This window comes from Sarcophilus harrisii, chromosome 1, assembly GCF_902635505.1.
Source record: "Sarcophilus harrisii chromosome 1, mSarHar1.11, whole genome shotgun sequence".
Lineage (NCBI taxonomy): Eukaryota > Metazoa > Chordata > Mammalia > Dasyuromorphia > Dasyuridae > Sarcophilus > Sarcophilus harrisii.
Genome location: NC_045426.1, coordinates 271441453 through 271455950, shown reverse-complemented (window position 1 = coordinate 271455950; position 14498 = coordinate 271441453). Strand labels below are relative to the sequence as shown.

At 34.5% G+C, this 14498-nt stretch overlaps 1 protein-coding gene across 15 annotated transcripts in view; it reads left to right on the top strand.

Moving 5' to 3' along the window:
* LOC100928701 (ATP-binding cassette sub-family A member 3) overlaps positions 1-14498 on the top strand; it is a 251867-nt gene that overhangs the window by 117499 nt on the left and 119870 nt on the right. For 14 of the 15 annotated variants that reach the window (XM_031942176.1, XM_031942127.1, XM_031942136.1 and 11 more), the window contains one exon: positions 1288-1461. The exons of the other annotated variant lie outside the window; for it this stretch is intronic. In XM_031942176.1, coding sequence (XP_031798036.1) covers positions 1288-1461 — 174 coding nt within the window. The remainder of the gene's footprint in view (positions 1-1287; positions 1462-14498) is intronic. 15 annotated transcript variants of the gene reach the window in all.

Sequence of the window (14498 nt, the reverse complement as noted above, 5' to 3'; positions counted from 1 at the left end):
GTGGCAAGGTCTGACGGAGAAGTAAAGTTTCTAGTAGAGAAATCCCGACAGAGAGATATAAAGTCTTGTTAGGGAAATAGATAAGGAAGATAAAGAGAGGGTATCGCTGAAAGAGAATGTCATTTCTGTGGGCAGAGGTTTGCTGCTATGCCAGTGAGAGAGTTTCCTTGGCATGGCATATAGTAGGTCCTCTGCAAGAACTGAGCTTAAAATTGCCTTTTTTATAAGGAAATCTGAGACAGAAGTTTCAATCAAATGAGATTCTCTCAATGCTGTCACTGTCCCCAGGCCTAGATGAGACCACTTCCTGGGAGTGGTTTTGAGCCAACAATAGGGGTCAATAGAAATCTAGACCTCCAGCTAAATGAGATTACTTTAGCTAGTCCCACCAAGATAAACCACTTTATCTTGGTTCCCTGGTGCAAGTCTCACATAGCAAGGATTCAAGGAGAATCTCTCCTTCAAGGAGCTTTAAGAGTTTCGGGGCCTCCCCCTCCCCCTTCACTACTTAAAAGAGATTATATTCCTTACATTTTTAGAAAAACCTTATATGGTATCCACATTTTACAAAATAAATTTATATATATATGTAAAATAGTTTAATTATATTTTAATATCAATTTCAAGTAGAAAAAAAGTACTACAATATAACCCTGTTGACAAATTTTATTTTATAAAGAAGCTCTAAGACTATGTCTCAGTGTTTGCAGGCAGAGAGAGATGGAAGACAAGTGAGAAAGTGGGGGTGATAGAGGGAGCCATCTGATGGAAAAGTTAGAATAGAATAGGATTACTTTTTTATATGGAAGATTAGCCTTAGTGACAGGAAAGGTTATTATGTAGAAAGATTAGCTTTTTGGTGTAGCAGGAATGAAAGAGGAGATAGTGGCAGGAGGTATATGGTCATATGAGCTAAAGAAAAGGAAAGGAGAAAGCACTGTCAATGAATGCCAGCTCTGTGAATCTAAGATTTCTTTCTACATAATGTTGCACTTTGAGAATTTCTCTTACTGTTCAGATTTTAATTCATAAATAGGCATTCAAAAAAAAAAAAAAAACTTCCATGAACATAATTATTTGTCCTTGTTTAAATTGTGAAAGTTTGTAATCTTTTGGTCTAGAAGAGCAATTAGAAAAAGTTTCTATCAGTTTTTATGAAAGAAAGATTTGATAGCTGCATAAACACTTTGGTTATACAAATGCTTTATTGGGACAGAAAAAGGGGTCTGTGCTTTAAGTTATTACATATTATTTAATGATTTCTATTTTTCCTCTCCAAATTTCTAGCCACTACAGCTGTTGCTTTAGGAGGTTTCCTCTACTTCCTTACCTACCTCCCATATTCTTTCATTCATTCTTACTACAAAGTGATGAGTCTCAATAAGAAGCTACTTTCCTGTCTTTTTTCGAATGTTGCAATACTCTTGGGTATTCAGATTCTAATTTCCTCAGAAATTACAGGTAAGCATTCTCCTCCATAACCAACCCTACCCTCTCCCCAGGCATGGCTAGAGATCTTCAAGAGTTGGATTGCTTTCTTTTTGCATTTATATTCCCAGAGGCAATGTGGCCCAGTAGATCTGAAAGTTAGGAGACCAGGTCTTGCCTCTTAATAGGTTTGTAAGTAATTTAAATTCTCTGTGTCCCAGGCCACTTTCTCTGAGACTATAATTTGCTAATCTGCACTGGCAGACAGTTTCCTCACTTAAGTTCCCCACATCACCAAAATCAGAGCTCTGGACAAAAAGTAACTCCTAATATAGCCCAGTGTCTTTCAAACTGTAGATGTTTGATAAATGTTTAAATTGAATTGAGTCCTTTTATAGTTCTCTCTTTGCTATTTTGATTCCTAGGCACAATTTCTGTCATGATAATGACATCCTGTGATTTTATGTAATAATCATGATGGTAATTGAACTTATATCTTGCCTCACAACTTGCATCTTAAATAAAAGATCAAGTTCCTGGATTTTCAGTGCTGTAATTTATTTAGAGAATTTGCTTTTATTTATTTAAAGAAATTGCTTTTAGTTAGTACATTTGTGTTCAGTATGTTACTTCTATGGGGAACCATAGGTAGTCTAATCAGTAGATTGAAAGCTTATTGTCTTAGATTTAGATTTTTTTAAATTAAATCTTTTTTAAAGAGGAGTATAGTGTGGTGGAAAGAACCATGGGCTTGGAATAAGGAAGTTGTTTCATTTCTTGGCTTTTTACTCACATTGGTCATTTGACCCTGGGAAAATCACTTTTAACTCTCTGTGCCTCAATTTCCTCATCTGAAAATTTAAGATGGAAATATCATCTACAGTTAAAGATTGTTATGAAGAAAGCGCTTTATAAACCTTAAAATCCTACATAAATGTGAGATGTCATTATTAAAATACAATAACCATATGCTCATATATATATATATATATTGCTCTCATTGTATAGCAATACAATGCCCCAGAAACTGAGGCAAGATATAGAGAGTTTTTAATATTTTATTTGAGAGGGAGAGATTGTGCTGGGGACATGTTGGCCCCATGGCTGATATCCAAAGCATCCAGCAGCAAATTTGAGTTCTCAATGACATCTAAGCTCAGGTAGCTAAACAAAGGCAGGGGGTGGGGTGGGGGGCATGGAGCCCAGACTCCGGATGAGAGGTAATCTCCAGGCTGGGACCATCAATCCAGTTCTGACAGAACTGGGAGTAGGACCATAAATTCTTACAAATTGTGAGGACTTAGGACTTGTCCAATTTGAGCCAGGAAGTCTGGGACTTAGATACCAATTAGGTCTCTGAGATAGGACATCTGGAGTCTTGTCTTCTGGAGTGTCAGATCTCTACAGCCCTAATTATCTCAGTTCTAATGAGCAGAAAAGGAGGGTTGCAACCAGGGGATTGAGGCAGAACAATTTAGGAAAACTGAGGCAGGAAAATTAGGGAAACTGAGTCAGGACAAAAGGGAACTGTGGCACAACAGCTAAGGACAGAATAAACCTAGCAAGTGCTAGTTTGTTTATATTTTTCTTGCATTTCCTGGCAAAGTGAGCTTAAATTGATGAGGGGGGGACATGTGGTCAAGATAGTCCATAGAGATCTGACAAGTTATGGAAAAAAAACAAGTGTAACATAGAAAAATATTAGAGGAAACGATCAGTAATTTATAAGAAGTGTTAATCAGAAGGATCCAGAAAGAAAGGAAACTTCATGATCTCAAGTAACTATGTATAAAGATAGAAAGTATGGATAATAGATGAATTAAAATAGCCAACTTATCTTCATAGGTATAACAAAGACTTGATACAATAAGATTCATGACTACAGCATAGTTCTTGGAAAGTGTGCATTATTCAAGAAGGATAAAATAAAGGGGGAGGGGGGTAAGGTAGCAGTCTATAGTAAGAAAATTCAGATGGGGAATAAGATCATTTTGGTGACAACAAAGAGAAAAACTCCATGGCAATCAGAAAAAGAGAGAAAGGCAATCAGAAAAAGCACATCCCAAAGTGTGAGGGAATATCCTTAAAACCACTTTTCAAGCAGGAAAAAAAAAAGGTTTCAGTGGCAGAACAGTCCAGAAACACTGACCACAGCAGAAAAATGAACCTGAGGAGCATCCAGACAGGCTAAGCCTGAGTCACTACATGTGACAAGCCCAAAACTTTGCAGAAAGTAGAGCCAAGTTTCAGCCACAGTGTTCAGGAAGAAGCAGGTCTTTCCCACACTATCCAAAAGAACGGGAACAGAGTTTGACACAAGCATAATTCCCAGAGACTGAAGATAGTGATATGAACAAACTAAAGAAAATTATAAAATATATTCAGAAATTCCTCAGACTCAGAGACATTTTAGGGACAAACCCTGAAGAAGAAAGTAACCCTGCAACAAGTCCAAATAAAGTTTTAGAGGGGGAAAATGTCTTAGCTCCAAGAATTATAGAAGTAGCTGGAAGAAATTAAACGAGGTATAAAATGTAATAGTTGAAAAAGAAAGAATGGGCAAGGAAAACTCCTATTTAGAACAGACATTGAGATATCTTGCTTAAGAAATGACCAAACAGAAAACACCAACTCGTTGAGACAACAAATATTAAAACAAAATTAAAGTATTTTAAAAATAGAATAAAATGTAAGAAATGCAGTTTCACAGGAAAAAAAAAAAAGTGTCCTGAAAATCAGCTCAAGGAAAGAACCTAAGAATTATTGGAGTTTTTTAAATTGTGATTGATCACATGCCAATAATCATTAATAAGTCTTTCAGTATTATCTTTACACTATTGTTATCATACAAATTGCTCTCCTAATTCGTCTTTAGGTTTCTCTGACATCCTCTTCGTTATTTTTTTCTGTACCATAATGGTATTTCATTGCATTGACATTCCACAAACTGTTCATCCATACCCCAGTGAATGGGTACCTCCTCAGGTTTCAGTTCTTAGCTACAACAAAAACTTAAAAACATGTGTGTGTTATTTATGTAAATAAGGATAAATATATTTTTAATTGGAATTTATTTTGCTTAATAGCTATCTTACTTCAGCCTTTCTTTTTATTTCTCTTTTTTCTTTCCTCCTTTCCCTTATTCCCCCATTGAATGAAATGTATTTCTGTACTCAACTATTTATGAATATATTCTTCCTTCCTTTGTCTAGTTTAGATGAGAATAAGGTTCATGTCAGAAGTTCCTTTCCCACCTTCTTACCAATTTATATAGATTTCTATTTGAACACCTAGACTGCATGAAATAATTTCCCCTAACCTTTGTCTCTATTCCCACTATCCCTGTTCTGTATTCCTCTACCTTCATTTTCATTTCCTTGAAAATCATAAAGATATAACAGAAAGGCTTCTGTCAAGCCTTCTGTTTAGACAGCCCTGAGAGTTCAGAGGGTGTACATGTATCACCTTCCCCTAGTATAATATAAGCAGTGTATACTTGTTTAGTCCCTTATGATTATCCATTCATATTTACCTTTTAATGCTTCTCTTAACTCCTGTTTTTTGCAGTTCATAGTTTCTATGGAACACTGCTATTTTCCTCAGGAATTCTTGAAAGTCTTCTATTTCATTGAGATTCCATTTTTTCCCCTATAGTATTACATTCATTTTTGTTGTATCAGTTATTCTTGATTGCAAGGCTCTATATTTTGCCTTCTGGAATATTATATTAAAATCTCTTTGCTCCTTTATGTCAGGAGTACTGCAGTGATCCTGAGTATACTTTTTGAGAACATGATTTTTTTTTTTTCTTTCTGCCTGCTTGTAATGTTTTTTCTTTGACTTGGAAATTATAAATTTTGACTATAGTGATGCTGGGAGTTTCATTTTTTAAAGTTTTTTTTCCCCCCAGAAGAATATCATTGAATTCTTTCTATTTCTACTCTGTCCTTTGATTCTAAGACAACTCAGTAGTTTTCTCTTATAATTTCTCAAAATATGAGGTCTATGCTCTTTTATTATTGGTTATGTCTTTCAAGTAGTGCAGTGATTTTTTTTGAACCACTGGCATTTCATAATTTTTTTAAAATAGTTATTTAAAACTATAAAATAAAAAACAAAATAGAAAAAAGACAGGAAAAGTAAAACAAAACATTGTTATGTGCCCAGCAAAACATCAGGAAGGATTCAAAATATGTAGCCATAAGTTTTCATTATATGAAAGTATATAAAATTAAAAAAAAATTCTATTCATGACTGTTCATCTTTTTTTTGCTTGTTGTCAGTTATTCTTTTGAAAGTATAACTTATTCTGCCATTTCCTAGTTGATGGGTATCCACTCATTTTTCCAATTCTTTGTCACCATAAAGAGTTGGAGTTTTTTTGCCCATATGGGTCCTTTTCACTCTTTTATGATTTGAAATATAGACCCAATATTAACACTGCTGAATCAAAGAATATATACAGTTTTATAGCCCTTTGAGTATAGTTTTAAATTGATCTCCAGAATGGTTGGATCATTTCACAACTCCAGCAACAATCATAAGTGTCCCAGTTTTCCCACATCCCTTCCAACATGTATCATTATTTTTTTCTATCATCTTAGCCAAGCTGATAGGTATTATTTTAGAAATGAAGGCTATCAGAAACACTGGTTGTAAAAATTGTGTCATAAAATGAATTTGGCAGGATTCCTTTGTCTATTTTCTCAAATAGCTTACATAATATTAGAATTAATTGTTCTTTAAATGTTTGGTAGAATTCACTTATAAATCCATCTGGCCCTGCAGATTTTTTCTTAGGAAGTTCATTGATGGTTGTTCAATTTCTTTTTTCTAACATGGTACTATTAAATATTTTATTCCCTCTTCTGTTAATCTGGTTTGTTTATATTTTTTGTAAATATTCATCCATTTCAATTAGAATGTTGGCATACAGTTAGGCAAAATAGCTCCTAATTATTGCTTTAATTTCTTCTTCATTGGTGCAAAGTTTATCTTTTTATTTTTGACACTGGTAATTTCATTTTCTTCTTTTCTTTTTCCAATCAGATTGACCAAAGTTTTATCTATTTGCTGTTTTTTTTTCCATAAAACCAACTCTTGCTTTATTTATTAGTTCAATAGTTTAATTACTTTCAATTAATCTGTCTTTTGATTTTTCAGAATTTCTAATTTGGTGTTTAATTGGGGATTTAAAATTTTTTTTTAGTTAATTGCCCAATTCATTGATTTTTTTCCTCTCTATTTTATTCATGTAAACATTTATAGATATAAAATTTCCCCTAAAAACTTCCCCTAAAAACTGCTTTGGCCGCATCCCATAAGTTTTGGTATGCTGTCTCATTATTGTCATTCTCTATAATAAAATCATTGAATATTTTTATGGTTTGTTATTTGAACCACTCATTGTTTAAGATTAGATTATTTAATTTGCAATAAGTTTTTAGACTATCTTTCCCTGGCTCTTTATTACACATAATTTTTATTGCATCATGATCTGAAAAGGTTACATTTCCTATTTCTGCCTTTCTGCATTTGATTGTGAAGTACTTATACCCTAGTACATGGTCAGTTTTTATGTAGATGTCATGTGTCACTAAGAAAAAAGGTATATTCCTTTCTTTCCCCATTTTGTTTTTTTTAGATATCCAGCATATCTAAATTTCTAAGATTCTATTAACCTCTCTAACCTAATTTCTTGTTTATTTTTTGGTTAGATTTATCTAATTCTGTGAGCAGAAAGTTCTTCCTATAACTGATTTAACTTCTCTAAATATTGGAATGCTGTACCACTTGGTGTACATATGTTTAGTATTGATACTACTTCATTATCTATGGTTCATTTGAACAAGCTGTAACTTCCTTATTTCTTTTAATTATATCTATTGTTTCTTTTGCTTTGTTTGAGATCAGAATTGCTACCCGTTTTTGTTTTGGTTTGGTTTGGTTTGGTTTTTTGCATCAGCTGAAGCTCAATATATTCTGCTCCAGCTTTTTCCCCTTACTCTCTGTGTCTCTCTGTTTCAAATGTGTTTCTTGTATACACCATATTGTAGGATTCTGGTTTTTAATCCCATCTGCTATTCACTTCCAATCCCATTCACATTTACATCCTATTTTCTCCTCTGTATATACTCTTTTCCCCACTGTTTACATTCTGCTCCTCCTGGCCAGCATTTTGTTTCTGACCAACCCCTCCCCTAACCTGCCCTCTCTTCTTTCTCTTATCCCTTTATCCTACCATTTTTGCATTCCCTTCTATCCAGCCCCTCCCTTTTTTCTCTCTTTTCTTCCTACTTCCCTATGGAGTAAGAAAAATGTCTATTACCAACTGAATGTATATGTTATTCCCTCTTTGAGCCAAATTTATGAGATTAAACTTCAAACAGTGCTCATCTCTTCTTTTCCTCTATTATAATAGGGCTTTTTGTGCTTCTTCATGTATTCTAATTTTTCCCATTTTACCTCCTTCCTAGTACAATCCTTTTTGTACCTCTTAATTTTTTTTTTAAATATCATCACATCAATTTATACTCACACCCTCTGTCTATGTATACCCTTTTTAACTGCTCTGATAAATTATACAGTTCTGAAGAGTTACAGGTATCATCTTTTCATGTAGGCATGTAAACAGTTCAACCTTTAAATCATAATTTTTTTCCCTTTCCTTTTTATTTTTTTATACTTCTTTTGAGTCTTGTAATTGAAGATTGAATTTTGTTTAGTTCTGGTCTTTTCAGTAGAAATAATTGAAAATCCCCTACTTCATTAAAGATACATCTCCTCTCCTAAAGATGATGAGCAGTCTCACTGGGTAGTTAATTCTTGGTTGTAAATCAAGGGCTTTTGCCTTCCAGAATATGGTGTTCCTGGCCCTTCAATCCTTGATTTGTAAAAGGTGCCAAATCCTAGTTAATTCTGATTGTTGCTACTTGAATTGATTTTTTTCTGGCAGCTTGTAATATTTTTTTCCTTGATGTTTCTGGAATTTTGCAACAGTATTTCTCAAAGTTTTCCTTTTGGAATCACTTTCAGGAGGTGATCCATAGATTCTTATAATGCCTATTTTCCTCTTTGGTTCTAGGATATTACAGTAGTTTTCTTTGATGATTTCTTGAAGAATGCTGTCCAAACTTTTGTTGTTGTTGTTGAGGCTTTCCTGGATCTATTTTCCAGGTCAGTTATTTTCCCAAGGAGACATTTTACATTTTTCTTCTATTTCTTAATTCTTTTAAATTTTCTTGATGTTTTATATAGCTTCTATTTGCCCAGATTTAGTTTTTAATGTATAGTTTTCTTCATTAGCTTTTATGTCTCCTTCCTTTTCCATTACATTAATTTTACTTTTAAGGTACTTTTTTTTCTTCAATGTTTTATTTTTTATTTTTAATTTGACCAGTTGTATTTTTAAGGGATTAATTTCAGTAGGTTTTTTTGTTTTGTTTTGTTTTTTTGCATTTTGTAATGCCAAAGTAACCAAGCAAGACAGAGATTAGAGACCAATTCAATAGTTTATTAAATGGAGAGAGATACTGGGACCAATGGATCCATGTTTGGTCCCAGGGCTGGACTCTTTGAGATGATAGTCTCGTCCAGCCCTCAAGAATCAGAGGGCAAGCTTTTTTTATAGGATAACAAGAACAATGACATAATGGGGGAGGTAGCTGGGTGGGGATAACCTAATGGGGGGAGGCCCCTAGAATGACACAATGGAGGGAGGTTACTCATATTCTAATGACATCCTAAATGGATAAACCTTTATCCTGTCTAACATTAAGAAGGAACGTCTATAACCTAAAGATATAAAACCTTTATCTCATCAATCATTTAAGAGGGAATGATTATAGCCTGGGGTTTTGGGACAGAGCAACTGAGGTAGACCTTTATCTCATCAAACATTAAGAGGGAAAGGTTATAACCAGAGGCAGAATAACTAAATAGGACAATTGGAGAAACTGGGTCACCACATTAAAAGGGAATTTTGGCACAATTTAACCAACTGAATTTTGGGCTCTGTCATTCCCCATTCTGTTGAAAGGCTTGGTTACATGTGTTTTTCAAAGGAAATTAGGAGAGTTCAACAAGCTAACTGACTTCACTCTACCATCTTGGCTCTGCTCCCAGAACTTGTGTAACCAATACTGATCAATACTCTATTTCTTTGCCAAATTATTTTGATGATTACCACTGTGTAGTGTGGTTTAAATATGTTAGTGCTAGGTCACCTTTCTCTGCTCTGTAAAAAGACATTTTGTTCTTTTTTTTTTTTTAGCCTTAATAAATAATTATTAGATAGTTTAGTTTAGTTAGTGTAGCATTAAATAACTAAATTAATTTAGGAAATATTGTCATTTTAATTCTATTGATTCAACTTGCCCATTAGGAATTATAGTTCTTCACTTATTTGGATCTGTTTTTTTTGTATCAAAAGCATTTTCTAATTTTCTAATTACTCTGTGTTTCTTGCAGGTAGACTTCCAAATATTTTATACTATCTGTATTGCTATTGCTTCTAGTATTAAATATAAACTTCTCTGTTTGATTATTTAAGATGCTGCAGAGTTTTGTTCAACTTAGTTTTCCAGAGAAATGATTTATTATTTACCCATATACATTTTATGTTCCAGCTAGCTATCAGTGTACTAGAATGCTTTCATTCCTTAACTTCACTTTATAAAAATTCTAGCCTCCTTCAAAGCACAGATCCAATACCACTCTTTCTAGAGTAGGTCATTCCTGATTCCTCTAGTTATTAACGTTTTTTCTTTTCCTGCTTCCCTATTCCAGGAACTTACTTTCTGTGTACTCTGTATAAGTCTCATATATACTTGACTGCCTATGTATGGCTTACTCTGAGTAAAAAATCAAGCTCCTTGAAAGTAGGAAATGTTTCATTTTTGTCTTCCAGTGGAGAGAGGCAGTGGCATAGAGTAGATACAGAGATTGTCTTGAAGACAAAAGAAATTGGGTTCAAAGCCTATGTTTACCCACACTAACTGAATAACCAAGGGAAATCACTTAATCTTTTAATGCACATTCAATATTGACTAGAGTTGATACTATTTTCTCATCTAGGTGTTCCCTACACCACTAAAATAAATTTTAATCCCAATTTCTAATTTCATTCCTGTCCTGTCATATCCTACCTTGTTCTATCCTGTGCTATCCTGTGTTATCCTTTCCTACTCCCTTGTAACCTTTCCTTCACAATCCTGTGCCCTGTTTAACGGAATCATATGGCTGTCTTCAAATATTTGATGACTTTAGTGTAGAAGAGAGTTCTGGTTGAACCCAAAGAAAATAATTAGGAAAAGACTAATGAGCAGACATTTAGAGATTGCTTGAGGCTTTGTTCAGGAAAAACCTCTTAATAATCAAGAGTATCCAATAGTAAAATGAGCCAGAACAAGTTCAGCAGCTCTGGAGGTCTTTCCCTCTCACTGGATGTCTTCAAGCTATTAGATGATTACTTGTCAGTGAAGGTATAGAGGGCTTTTAAATCCGGTATGAGTTGAATGATATGGTTTGGAGTACTTTCCAACATTCTGAAATTCTGATACCAAGTAGTAATTGTCCCTCATTTGTGAAGAGGACTAAAATGATAGCACCACATTGGGATCAAGGTCAGCAGGTCTGACTGTGGCAGATGAGAGCAGTGCAAGCAGAGCAAGCAAGGCTCTAAGTCAGACATAGGTCATCTGCATGAACGTTTGGCGTGCAGATGTCACTACATTTTCATATCTGAAGTTTATTTTAGACTAGTACAGTTTTATTTTGTTCAGAGAGTGTAGGGCCTTCTTTGATGCGGGGGTGGCATGGTAAGTGATGCTGGACCAGTTTTCCCATGACTCACAATTGATTCCAGAGTTTTTCCGAGAGACAACTGTCCTTGTATTGCTTCTTTTGATCCCCATGTGAGCTCCTGCCTTGTGTGAGTTTTCCCTAAATTAGTCCTTGAGGCAAATATATGTTTGGTGTTAGAACAAGGTGATCAGCCCATCAGAGTTGCACTTTCTGCAGTAGGATTTGAAAGCTTGATAGTTGAGCTCAAGAAAGGACTTTGGTGTCCCATACCTTATCTTGCTGAGTGGTGAACTACAGAATCTTTGTAAGCTCACATGGAAGCAATGCAGTTTTCTTGGCAGGGTGCTGGGATACTCTCCAGGCTTTATAGGCATGTAGGGAGATCAACTGTGTAGAGCTTTGGTTCAGTAGGCAGTGCAATACCTCTTCTTTCCCACACTTTCCTTCAGAAACCACCCTGGCCCTTTGTAGGTGACCATCTTCTAACTGAAGGATTAGCCTATCAAAGAGTACACTGACAAGAATCTTGCTGACAGTGACTAAAAGAGAAATCCTACCTTGTGATTGCCACAGCACAATCTGTTTCCTTTTCTTTTATTGAGATGGGGCAGTAGAGGCATTTGCAGTCTTGAACTCCTGGAAGATAACTTCCTATTGCCACATAACCTGGAAAATTTCAGTCAGCTTTTGTATGAGCTACCAATGGACTCCCTGCCTGATTATAAATCTCATCTGGAATAAAATCGGCTTCAGGTACTTTCCCACAGAAGAGGAGCATAATGGCATTCAAAACTCATCTTCAATTAGACAGTTAGCTAGAAAGGAATTGACTTCAACCTGAGGTAATTTAATAACTTCAAACATCGTTTAATGACAGTCTATTTAAAACACTATGGAAATGTTTAGCCCATCTCTCCAGTCATGTCCTTATCAGATCCATAAGCATTTGCTGAATAGTTGAAATGCACCATAAATAATTTTCAGGGTATCATAAAAGTACTTTGGATTTTTATTATCAGCATAAAACTGAATTTCATATGCCTTTTTACTAAGCTAATTATCCAGGTGAATTATCTTGATTGTAAATGTTGGAGTTCTGCTTTTTGTTTTAACAACTTCTGACATACCCCATCATTTTTAATCAAACCAATCTTGATGTTCGTTAGTTTACTGACCCAGATGAGTAAATGTGGAGCTGTACACTAAATCTCTGAAAGTGTACTCATTCCTTTTCTGCTCCAGTGTTGCTAACTGTGGGTTGGCTTAGCTCTTCCTTCATATTAGCAGCAAGCTGTTCATACTCAGTGAACTCTGTTGACATTAAATCTTTTGGTTGTTGTCTTGCTTTAGGGCTGTTTGTTGAATGAAAATGTTTAGTTTGGAGAGGATAAGTCCATGATCAATCTAGCACTCTCTGCCACACTTTTACACTTTCATCACTTTTATATCCTATCTATTTCTTCTCCTTACAATCACAGAGTATATTAAATGCAATATTTGGTACAAGGATGCATCCTGAAGTTTTATTTGTTTAGGTAAACAGAAAACAGTATTGATGATGAGAAAATCATGAGATGCACAGGTCTTCGTTATTAAGTGACCATTGCTGATGCTATTTCTACCTCTATTCCTCTCAAGGACTCCCTGCCACATCTGATAGTTTATAACCACTCTGGTGTTAAAGTCACTTAGAATTACAAATTAGTTCTTTTTCAGCATGTTGATGATGAAAATTTCCAGATCTTCATAAATTTTTTCTTTGACTTTATCAGGGTTTAATTGATTGTATTAAGCATACACATTGGTGTAGGAAAGCATGGTGCTTTCCTACAAGTGGCAATTGTATTGTCATGAACCTATCATTTATTCCTTTTAGAAAACATAAAAGCTAACTAGAATATGGATATGAGGCAGAAATTTTGCAACATTTCTCTGATAAATAAATCATTTCTTCATTTGAGTTGATGTTTTTTTTCATTAATTCCCTTGAAATTCTTGACCTTTTATTTTTCCATATGAACTTTGTTATTATTTTTTCTAGGTCATTAAAGTAGCTTTTTGGGAGTCTGATTGGTATAGCGCTAAACAAATAGATTAGCTTAGGTAGTATTGTCATCTTTATTATATTTGCTCATCCTATCCAAGAGCATTTAATATTTTTCCAATTGGTTAGATCAGACTTAATTTGTGTGAAAAGTGTTTTGTAGTTTTGCTCATAAAGTTTCTGATTTTCCCTTGGCAGATAGATTCCTAAGTTAAATATCTCATTTCTAAGATTAGAATCAAATTTATGAGAATAATAACCATTACCCAGTTGATAGCCAAAGGACACGAATAGGGAGTTTTTAGAGCTATCAATCACCATTTTAAAATGCTCTAATTCATGAATATTCAGAGAAAAACAAATTAAAATAAGTTGACCTCAAAAATAACAATAAATACTGGAAGGGATGTAGGAAAACAGGTAATTAATGAACTATTGTTGAAGTTGTAAACTGGTCCAGCTATTGTGGAACACATTTTGTAAGTATTAAATTATGCATAATCTTTTACCCAATGATACTATTACTAGGTCTATATTCCAAAGAAAACAAAGGAAGAAGGAAAAGAGACATATTCAAAATAAGTCTCTGGCAGTTTCTTTTGTGGTGCCAAAAAATTGGAAACTTAATTGATACCTGTCAATTAGAGAAATGGCTGAACAAGTTATGGTATATGAATGTGATGGAATACTGTTGGGATATGGGAAATGATGAAGCAGCATCCTTTCCTTCCTTCCTTCCTTCCTTCCTTCCTTCCTTCCTTCCTTCCTCCCTCCCTCCCTCCCTCCCTCCCTTCCTTCCTTCCTTCCTTCCTTTCTCCCTCTCCCTCCCTTCCTTCCTTCCTTCCTTCCTTCCTTCCTTCCTGCCTGCCTTCCTTCCTGCCTTCCTTCCTTCTTTTATTTTTATTCTTCTCTCCCTTTCTTTCTTCCTCCCTCTCCTCCCTTCCTCTCTCTTTTCCCTTCTTTACATATTTGTAGGGTTTGGGTTTTTTTGTTTGTTTGTTTTACTCCCTCCATGAAGAGAGGGAAAGGGAAGACTTCAAAACCAAAAATAAAATAAATTATAGAATCAAAATTGTAAAATATATTACATGCAAAAATTGTGAATTATAAAAAAATAAGTAATTATTGAATATCTTTCCTAAGTATACACTCTTGTTAAGATCTGAGGAAGACAGAAGAAAAAAGTAAAAAGCAGATCATTCCTGGAAGAGATGACAGTCTA